We start from the raw sequence: 10,766 nt of genomic DNA, 5'->3' as shown, positions 1-10,766 counted from the left end.
TAATGCTGGACAGACAGACACTGATAATGCTGGACAGACAGACACTGATAATGCTAGACAGACAGCCTTCAGCCTTTCCATGAAGCACTTCTGTCTCAGTGATGATGACAGGAGGTGAAGCATGGTGATTCCATGCATCGCTTCATCCACTCATCTATCACTATCCTTTCTTCCTTCTTTCCTTCCTTCCTCCCTTCCTTCCTCACTTCATCCCTCCTTCTATCATCCATCCATCTCTCCCTCTGTCCATTCCTCCATCCATCCATCTCTCCCTCTGACCATCCCTCCTTCACTCCCTACTTCCATCGCTCAGTTTACCCTTCCCACCTTCCATCTATCTATCCATCTCTGCATCCAACGTTGTATAGCGTGTGTGTCTGGCCTTAGCGAAGCCCACCCTGTCCTGTCCCCGGTCATAGATGCTATAGTAATCAGAGAGGAACACGTCCCCTAGGATCCACAGAGGATCCGTCGAGGAGGGCAGATCCTCCGCCTGGAACCCACTGAAACAGATCTCATGATCACCCATCATCTCCTGAAGGGAGGGAGGGAGGGAGGGAGGGAGGGAGGGAGGGGAGGAGGGAGAGGAGGAGGGAGAAGGGAGAGGAGGAGGGAGAGGAGGAGGGAGAGGAGGAGGGAGAAGAGAGAAGGAGAGAGAAGGAAGGGGAAGGAGAGAAAAGGAGAGAGAAGTAGGGAGAATAGAAGAGGGGAGAGAAGAATAGAGAAGGAGGGAGAGAGAAGGAGAGAGAAGGAGAGGAGGGAGAGAGAAGGAGGGTAAAGGAGGGAGAGAGGGAGTGTGTCAGAAATATGACAACAATCATAACAACCACTCATCAAATACCGTATGTTTTTTGACACAGGCCTACCGTAGGACACCAAAAAATATATATATCTATAATTGACACTAAAATGTTTATCACACACAAGTTAAAGTATATACTGTAATAGTATGTATGCCGAAATCTGGAAATATTTCACTTGTCATGTTCATTCACTGTATGTTGGACCAGTACCCACCCTTCTGACGTAGGACTCAGCAGTGAGCACGTATTCCACCCCGTTGAGCATGATGGTCACCTGGGGCAGGCTGGAGAGCCGGGCGCAGTCAATCAGGTACTGCAACACATTTTCCTCATTGAAAAGCATTGAAGAGAATTGGAATTTCAGTGTACTTCCTGAATCAACTGGAATTTAAATGGAATTGAGCCTCGTGCAGCCCCTGTAACTCTACAGACTGGCATGGAATGGGCACACTTCTGCAATGGAGGTGGGGGTAGCTCCTATCAGTAGTAGTAGAAGTAGAAGTAGTAGAAGTAGTAGTAGGATGAGTAGTAGTAGGAGGAGTAGTAGTAGAGATAGTAGTAGTAGTAGCAGAAGTAGTAGTAGTAGTGGTAGTAGCAGTAGTAGTAGTAGTAGTGGTAGTAGCAGTAGTAGCAGTAGTACTAGTAGTAGTAGTAGTAGAAGCAGCAGCAGTAGTAGTAGTAGTAGTAGTAGCAGTAGTAGTGATGGTAGCAGCAGTAGAAGGAGTGGTAGAAGCAGTAGTAGCAGCAGTAGTAGTAGTAGTACTAGTAGTAGTAGAAGCAGCAGCAGTAGTAGTAGTAGTAGTAGAAGCAGCAGCAGTAGTAGTAGTAGTAGTAGTAGCAGTAGTAGCAGCAGTAGTAGTAGTAGTAGTAGTAGTAGTAGCAGTAGTAGTAGTAGTGGTAGTAGTAGTATGGTAGTGGTAGTAGTAGTAGTAGTAGTAGTAGTAGTAATAGCAGCAGTAGTAGTAGTAGTAGTAGCAATAGTAGTACTAGTAGTAGTAGTAATAGTAGTAGTAATAGCAGCAGTAGTAGCAGCAGTAGTAGTAATAGTAGTATTAGCAGTAGTAGTGGCATTAGTAATAGTAGTTGCTACATCTGCTCCTGCCACGCCTACTTCTCATCCTGGACCTCCCTAAACTTGCTACCACTCCCCAGTGCTCTCTCCCTCTCTCTCCCTCTCTCTCTGTGTGTGATTGTGTGAGTGGAGACAGGTGTACTGGAAGCAGAGCAGATTCCCACCAGCTGCAACCTGTTCCATAATCAAGAACCCTATAAATACTTAGCCCTGCCACTTCCACACTGCCAGATCGTAGCCTCTACTCAGTCAGTCTGCATTTCTAGCTGTTTGTTACCGCATAGATTTTGTTATCCTATTGTGCCACGCTGCTTTTTCTCTCCGCTACAGTCCCGTGTGCTCTGACTCTGTCACCTGTCCCTCGTCTCCTCAGTCCTGCTTCCTTCCCCTGGGTCCCCACTCTACTGCTTCATTGGATTCTGCTCCAGACCTGCTTACTTCTCTATTACCCACCCGAGATTCCCCTGGACTGCACCCCATCTCCTCTCCCGCTTTTCAATAAATACACTGGTTACCTATCCTTATCTCCTCGTCTGAGTCTGCATTTGGGTTCACCTGCTCCGCCAGGAGGAGGGGGGGTGGCTCATAATGGGTGGAATGGTATCAAACACGTGGTGGATACATTGCATTGACTCCATTCCAGCACTGCATCTCAGTGCTAGAGATGTCTCTAGAGACCCTGGTTCAATCCCGGGCACTATCACAACCGGCCATGATCGGGAGTCCCATAGGGCGGCGCACAATTGGCACAGCATCATCTGGGTTATGGGAGGGTTTGGCCAGGGTATGCCATCATTATAAAATAAGAATTTGTTCTTAACTGACTTGCCTAGTAAAATAAAAGGAGTCGGTAGTATATAACGTGGTCTTACCTCTCCAAGGGAGGAGAGGGTAGCTCCTATCAGCTGTTGTAGTACTAGTAGTAATAGTATATAATGTGGTCTTACCTCTCTAAGGGAGGAGAGGGTAGCTCCTATCAGCTGTTGTAGTACTAGTAGTAATAGTATATAATGTGGTCTTACCTCTCCAATGGAGGAGAGGGTAGTAGTAATAGTATATAATGTGGTCTTACCTCTCCAAGGGAGGAGAGGGTAGCTCCTATCAGCTGTTGTAGTACTAGTAGTAATAGTATATAATGTGGTCTTACCTCTCCAATGGAGGAGGGGGTAGTAGTAATAGTATATAATGTGGTCTTACCTCTCCAATAGAGGTGGGGGTAGCTCCTATCAGCTGTTGTAGAGCGAGGATGTCACGGGTGGGACCGATGATGAGAGACGTGCCTGTATCAATGATGGCCTGACAGCCATGGGGACAGAATGTCAAGGCTCCCTGGACCTGTATACTGCAGTGGAAGAGGTGTAGCAAAACATGTGTTCAGAACTATAGGGAGATTACCTTTTTGAAGAATTCAATCTCTAATTTGGCTGCCATTTTGGTTTACTATGATACAGCAACAAGATGAGACTAAAGGGACTTTTCTGACCAGCATCCCATTGACTTCCTGACTAGCCAAAACCTAAAACCTTCCCTACCATAACCTAACCCTGACCCTAACCTGCTTTTAACCAATTCTGAAATGTAATATTGGTTTGTACATCACACCCACGTCCCCTTAGTTTTCCCCACAGCATCACAGTTGAAATCAGGGACAATTCCACCATTTCCCCACTAGATGACCGGACAGCACAATATTCTCCTTTTCTCAGTCATATGAAATGATCAAACAGCTGCCTCACTCTTGTAGGCAGCCCTACTACTAACTGTGGATATGTCCCCCGGTTTGACAGAGGGACAAGATGATATGAGTTATCCTAGTTCTGACCCAGTTTGACAGAGGGACAACATGATATGAGTTATCCTGGTTCTGACCCAGTTTGACAGAGGGACAACATGATATGAGTTAACCTGGTTCTGACCCAGTTTGACAGAGGGACAACATGATATGAGTTATCCTAGTTCTGACCCAGTTTGACAGAGGGACAACATGATATGAGTTATCCTGGTTCTGACCCAGTTTGACAGAGGGACAACATATGAGTTATCCTGGTTCTGACCCAGTTTGACAGAGGGACAACATGATATGAGTTATCCTGGTTCTGACCCAGTTTGACAGAGGGACAACATGATATGAGTTAACCTGGTTCTGACCCAGTTTGACAGAGGGACAACATGATATGAGTTATCCTAGTTCTGACCCAGTTTGACAGAGGGACAACATGATATGAGTTATCCTGGTTCTGACCCAGTTTGACAGAGGGACAACATATGAGTTATCCTGGTTCTGACCCAGTTTGACAGAGGGACAACATGATATGAGTTATCCTGGTTCTGACCCAGTTTGACCGAGGGACAACATGATATGAGTTATCCTAGTTCTGACCCAGTTTGACAGAGGGACAACATGATATGAGTTATCCTGGTTCTGACCCAGTTTGACAGAGGGACAACATGATATGAGTTAACCTAGTTCTGACCCAGTTTGACAGAGGGACAACATGATATGAGTTATCCTAGTTCTGACCTGGACATCTTGATCTGCCAGTAGCCCTTCAGGGTAACAGGGTTCCAGTTGATGGGGCCACTGTAGAGCGCCTCGTCCATCCCTCCTAGCAGCAACTCTCCCCCTGGGTCCCTTGGCAACTTACTCCTGGAAGCAGAAGCAATCACATTACGATGGGTAAATGGATCAATTCTGCTCCTCTAGATCAGTAGGGGAGTGATAAAGGAATTTATATGTTAATGGCTGTAAGGCAATCGTTAATGTGACTGACTTAGGTTTGGAAGTACAGGAGAAAATTCTTAACCTCACAGCACTTATAACTGATGTATGGTGGGCTTGTACCAGCAAAGGACGCATACGATAGACACTACCAAAAGGGTGGTTAGGAACTTGCGCCCCGATGTTATTGGTCCAACCAGTTCGAGTTAGTCATCAGGGGCCAGTTATAGGAGGCTAAAGTAGGCACAGGAGGAGTTTTGACCAGGATGGGAGTAGCCCTGTCTAGATGGATGCTATTGGCATCCCAGGGGAGTTCCAGATAAATACAAAGCTATGAATCAAATAGGTGAAGGCTTTACCACTACGTTCTTTTGGTGGTTGACAATAAATAAAAATGTGGATTGGAGTAACTACATCTATTATAAACAACAGAGATTCATGAATGAAACCGGGGATGCAGTAAAGGGGTTCTCTGACCAATTATCCGCCACCCCCCTCATGACCTGGTAAAATAGACTGACTCTCGATATGTTATTGGCAGAAAAGGGCGGGGTATGTAGAATGATAGGGGTTCATTGCTGCATGTTTATTCCTAATAACACAGCTCCAGATGGATCCGTGACCAAGGCCCTGGCCGGTTTAACCACATTGGCTAACGAGTTAGCAGAGAACTCTGGGGTGGTTACCTCACTGACTGGGTGGTTCGATAGTATGTTTGGAAAATGGATTTTTTAAAATAATTACTGTGTTATGAGCTGCATTCACCTGTATGAGTGTGTTGGTGTTGTGTGGTTCCCATGTGTGAGAGGTTTAATCAGCAGGACTCTAGAGAGATCGATGACGCAACAAATGATGAGGTATGGACAGATTCCGAGCTCCGACCAGTGGGATGACAACTTCATGCCTCCAGGCCTAGTAGATGGTTCCGTTTCTTTCAACCACAAGGAGCTCATGTTGGATGAGACTATCTTCAATGTTTAGACAGACTGTTCATTTAAATTTCTAAGGTATAGGGGGCAGTATTTTCATTTTCGGATGAAAAGTGTGCCCAGAGTAAACTGCCTAATACTCGGGCCCAGAGTCAAATATTTGCATATTATTAGTAGATTTGGATAGAAAACACTCTGAAGTTTCTAAAACTGTTTGAATGATGTCTGTGAGTATAACAGAACTCATATGGCAGGCAAAAACCTGAGAAAAATCCAACCAGGAAGTGGGAAATCTGAGAATTGTAGTTCTTCTTTTGAATCCCTATCGAAACTACAGTGTCTGTGGGGTCACGTTGCACTTCCTAAGGCTTCCATTGGCTTTCAAAAGCCTTTAGAAACGTGTTTCATCCTTCTCCTGTTACTGGGCAGAAAATAGGAGCTCAGTCAATGAGTGGACTGCCTGAGGACAAAGGACTTGGTGATGCGCGAGCCCGCCAGCGCGCCGTTCCTTCTTTTTCTTCTTGAATGAATACGCTATTGTCCGGTTGGAATATTATCGACGTTTTATCTTAAAAAGACCCTTAGGATTGATTGTAAACAACGTTTGACATGTTTCTACGAACGGTAATGGAACTATTTGACTTTTCGTGTCTGGATTTATGCTTTCGCCGTAAAGCCTTTTTGAAATCGGACAATGTGGTTAGATTAACGAGAAGTTTATCTTTAAAATGGTGTAAAATAGTTGATTGAGAAAATGAAATTATTAGATTTTTGCTGTTTCATCGTTGATGAGTATATGAGGTTAATACATGTATATTGGTTTTGTTTGATTTTGTGTGACATTTATAATTCCAATCGCAATCAAGGTTGACATATCAGTGTGTAATATTTAGTCAAAGGGTGGATTGATAAAGGAATTTATAAGTTTAAATTAATGACTAAAGAATTCCACCCTGAAACATATAATACTATAATTCTAATAATGTATGTGTGGGACATGTTTAGAGGGAGAAAACAGAGGCTGGTAGACTACACATGATAACTCTGAAAAAGCTGACGACAGGAGGGCCTGTTGTTTATCACTTCCAAGGCCTCTCTAATCTACGGAGGAGAGGATAGAACAGCGAGAAACTGCCAAGGCCGGTAGAATAGTGATGTGTGTGTGTGTGTGTGTGTGTGTGTGTGTGTGTGTAGAGGGGGTTATAAAGACTGTTAAAATTTTGGTTGACTTTAGAACGTTCTCTAGGCTACCTGCCGCCCCGCCCCACCCTGTCCCGCGGCAGGTAGCCTAGTGGTTAAGCGTGTTGGCTTGAATCCCTGAGTTGACTAGGTGAAACATGTGTTGATGTGCCTTTGAGCAAGGCCCTTAACCCTAACTGCTCCTGTAACTCACTCTGGATTAGAGTGTCTGTTTATTGACTGGATTAGAGTGTCTGTTTAATGACTGAACTGAAAAACGTACCCCATACGTACCCCATAACCGGGGCAAGTTGTGCCAAGAAACCGCTTTTTCTGGACAAGCTATGTTTTCAAAACTGTAGTGTTTACATTAATTCTGATTATTTCCAGAGATACACAACATCCTAAAATATATGTAGATATCTTTGTTAGAAAGAAAACTATATTTCCCTTGACAGAGTAATACTAAAAAATGGCTCAACTTACCCCACTCTCCCCGATCATTATCATCAAGTTTTAGCCTACAGTAACCTGTAGGTCTGTGTGCCTGGGTAGTGTACTTCACCATCATCATCATCATCATCATCATCAATAACAACATCATGATGGGTAGACAGACAGATCTATTCTCTGTGGTCTTGGGTAGTGTACTTCACCATCATCATCATCATCATCATCATCAATAACAACATCATGATGGGTAGACAGACAGATCTATTCTGTGTGGTTCTGGGTAGTCTATATGTGTACTTGTACCTACTTGCTGAGGTAGAAGGAGAAGATGGGCTGGTCCACGGACTTCTGGTTCATGATGCTGTCGAAAACGGGTGTCCCCAGTTCCTCAGCCAGGGAGGGGTACGCCAAACCCAGCACCCCGTCAAACTTAGCCATGACAAAAACAAAACCTGGCTCGTACACCGACTCTCCAAACTCCTGGTTTTGCACCGTCAACGGGCCTATCTGGACAACCACAGGGACGTGTCAGGTGTATGAACTACTGTGTCTATACAAAGGCCTTTCAGGAATCTAACATCCCACTCCTGGTTCAGTTGTCAACGTTACATTGTACATGTGTTGCTGTAATACTAGTAAACGACTCAATCTTTTCAAAACATTTACACCTTTTAAAGAAAACAAAGCATCAGTAAACAATGTCGTCCCCCACAAATGATGCACCCCCCCTCTATTGCAAGACCCATCCTTCACCCAAGTTTAGTTCAAATCATGCCAGTGCTGTCAGAGACATCGCTTATGAGACTAATGTATGATCGGAGACAGATCCACAGTCATCTCCCCGATTTCATCGTGGGGGACAATGATATATACCATCTAATGAAATCAGATGTGTTTAATAGAACATATTAGACAATCCCCACTAGAAGCTGAGCTGACAGAAACTACACTCCAATTCATTTGGAAACACGGGCAGTACAGGGATAGGGGTTAGGAATATTGTGTCACCTTGAGGATTTCCCTGCCCATGATGCCCAGCATGTGTCCCTTGCCATAGTGGATGCCAAACATCCTGCCGTCGTGGTTAAACGTGCTGGACTCAAAGGCTTTGAACTTGTGGTGCATGCCTGGAGAGAGAGAGAGGGAGGGAGGGAGGAGGGAGGGAGAGAGAGAGAGAGATGAGAGGAGAGAGAGATGAGAGGAGAGAGGAGAGAGAGAGGAGAGAGAGATGAGAGAGAGAGAGAGGAGACGATGAGAGGAGATGAAGAGAGAGAGAGAGGAGAGAGAGCGAGAGAGAGAGTGAGGAGGGAGGGAGGGAGGGAGTGGAGTGGGAGGGAGGGAGGAGGAGGGGAGAGGGAGAGAGAGAGAGAGAGAGAGAGAGAGAGAGAGAGAGAGAGAGTAAGAGAGAGACAGAGAGAGAGGGAGGAAGGGAGTGGGAGGGAGGGAGGGAGAGAGAGAGATTGAGAGAGAGAGGAAGCGAGTAGGAGGGAGGGAGAGAGGGAGAGAGAGAGGGAGAGAGAGAGAGAGGGAGAGGGAGGAAGGGAGTGGGAGGGAGGGAGGGAGAGCGAGAGAGAGGGAGAGAGGGAGAGAGAGGGAGAGGGAGGAAGGGAGTGGGAGGGAGGGAGTGAGAAGGAGAGAGAGAGAGAGAGTGAGAGAGAGAGGAAGCGAGTAGGAGGGAGGGAGAGAGGGAGAGAGGGTGGAACACAGTGACCTATAGAGGCTAGTCTGCTCTTGTCTGTGTCACACAGTCAGCAGATAAACACTGACTAGATAAACAGGAATACATTCGTCTGTTTGGAACAGATTCTAAAAAGATAGTATGGAGCAGGTAAATGTGTTTTATAGTGTGGTCCAGTCCCAAAAAAACAGATTGGATTAATCACAGAAATACAAATGTCCGTTTACCCGTAAGTACATGTCACACGACCATAATACATCTTGCTCTTTGGTACCATTCAGATAAACATGATTGTTGTAAAATAGTTACTTTGTCCCCTAGGTGTAGGTTCTGTTAATCCCTAGCTGTGTTCTGAAGTCTCACCACAGGCCTCTGAGACGCAGTACGAGGATGGGACCCATAGGTCAGACGATCCTGTATCAAACACTACGGTGAAGTTCTGTTGCGGGGTACCCAGGCTGATCAGTCCATAGTACTGGGCCTGGACAATCACACACAGGGAATACAATCACATTTGTCCATCCATGTATTCTGAAATCTATACAGTGTGTTGATCAACTCTTCACAAATGTACAGGTCTGACTTCAACACAGTGACACCATAAAAGTACGATAGGTGTTTTGATGTTTTTCAATATACTGAACTGATGACTGGTTTTTTCTTCTCTCCATATAATACACCAGATACCACAGCAGAGTCCCTTGGTAGGGAACCAGCAGTTATTACAGTTCAATACAGTTATTCACTTCCATTCAGTCCCACTTACATCCATGAAGTTGTAGAGCCTCTCGCTGCTCTTACCCAGCCTGAGAGAGGGGATGCCAGGGGGGTAACACTGGGCGTACCTCCGGTTGAACACATCAGGCTGGTGGTCCCTCATGAAGACCTCCAGGCGATTGGAGGCTCTCAGCTGAGTACGCACAGAGAGCATCCGACGCAGGGGGATCCTGGGCCGAACATACTCAGGTTGGTGGCCATACTGAGGTAGTTTAGATACAGTACACTTGTAGATGCTTCAATAAGGACCAGAAAGTAACTTTTCATCCACCAGCAAGTCAGACTTTTGGCTGCTGAAGGTAATGTGTCCCCGATTGAAAGCCTCTTTCATTCCTCACTTACTTCTTATCATGATTCTAATCAGGGTCGGGACGGATTATATATTTTTGGGGTTGGGGGCCCCTGGGAACGTGCCCGTTCTGTAATCCGACCCCTGATTCTCACGCATTACCAAAAATATTCAAGTAGCGCAAAACATTTTCAAGTATCTTGAAAGGTTTTCAAACAAAGGCCAAATGTGAAGGATCTGTCAGTTCTTACCTGATCAGCCCATGTGCAGTCCAGGTACAGCAGATCAGGGTCAACACAGTCCACCTCATCCTGACTGGTAGTGTCTGTCAGTGGCTGCTGCAGACCAGACGCTCACTGAACACAGGCTGTAGACACAACAGACTGGCTGTCATTCAGCACTGAGAGGAAAGGTAGGAGGTGAAAATGGGTGGATCTCATTTCCTTGAGTCCTCGCATCCTCTCTTCATGCCTCCTCTGAATTCTCATTCAATGGGCTTGGAGGTGAGGAGTCAGAGAAATGCAATTGATATTCTCCAATGGACTTCTGATCCCAGTAAGACCAGCCCTAACACAGCCCAGCAGATCTCTCCAGGGGAAATGACAGTGAGACAGTACAACTATGAGGATCTATATTTTATGCATGTGTTAAGTCCAGGATGGATTGATGCATCCTTGAATGCTTTCAAGTGGATATTGCACTCCCTTGATTCTGGGTATTTGAGATTGCTGGATTCCCAATATACGTAGAACACCCCCATACCAGCCTAAACATCTATCTGGATACTTTTACCAGACTCTGAGGTTGAGGTGACCGAGACCTGCGGATGGTGTTGACGTTAGGTAAATACCTGTGTTTACTAGAGAT

The 10,766-nt window shown here is 45.5% G+C and overlaps 1 protein-coding gene across 1 annotated transcript; it reads right to left on the bottom strand.

Moving 5' to 3' along the window:
• Positions 1-334: 334 nt before the first annotated feature.
• Positions 335-10,521, bottom strand: LOC115189939 (cathepsin D-like). Its single transcript, XM_029748448.1, has 9 exons — positions 10,151-10,521; positions 9,600-9,780; positions 9,197-9,314; positions 8,164-8,282; positions 7,463-7,662; positions 4,397-4,522; positions 3,073-3,217; positions 1,018-1,116; positions 335-535 (listed from the first exon to the last, which is right to left on the bottom strand). The coding sequence occupies exons 1-9, from the start codon at positions 10,207-10,209 to the stop codon at positions 335-337; spliced, it is 1,248 nt and encodes a 415-aa protein (XP_029604308.1). The 5' UTR covers positions 10,210-10,521.
• Between the last annotated feature and the right edge of the window lie 245 nt (positions 10,522-10,766).

The sequence above is a fragment of the Salmo trutta genome, unplaced genomic scaffold (assembly GCF_901001165.1).
Source record: "Salmo trutta unplaced genomic scaffold, fSalTru1.1, whole genome shotgun sequence".
Taxonomy (NCBI): domain Eukaryota; kingdom Metazoa; phylum Chordata; class Actinopteri; order Salmoniformes; family Salmonidae; genus Salmo; species Salmo trutta.
The sequence above is the reverse complement of the archived record's forward strand: the minus strand, read 5'-3'. Positions and strand labels throughout refer to the sequence as shown.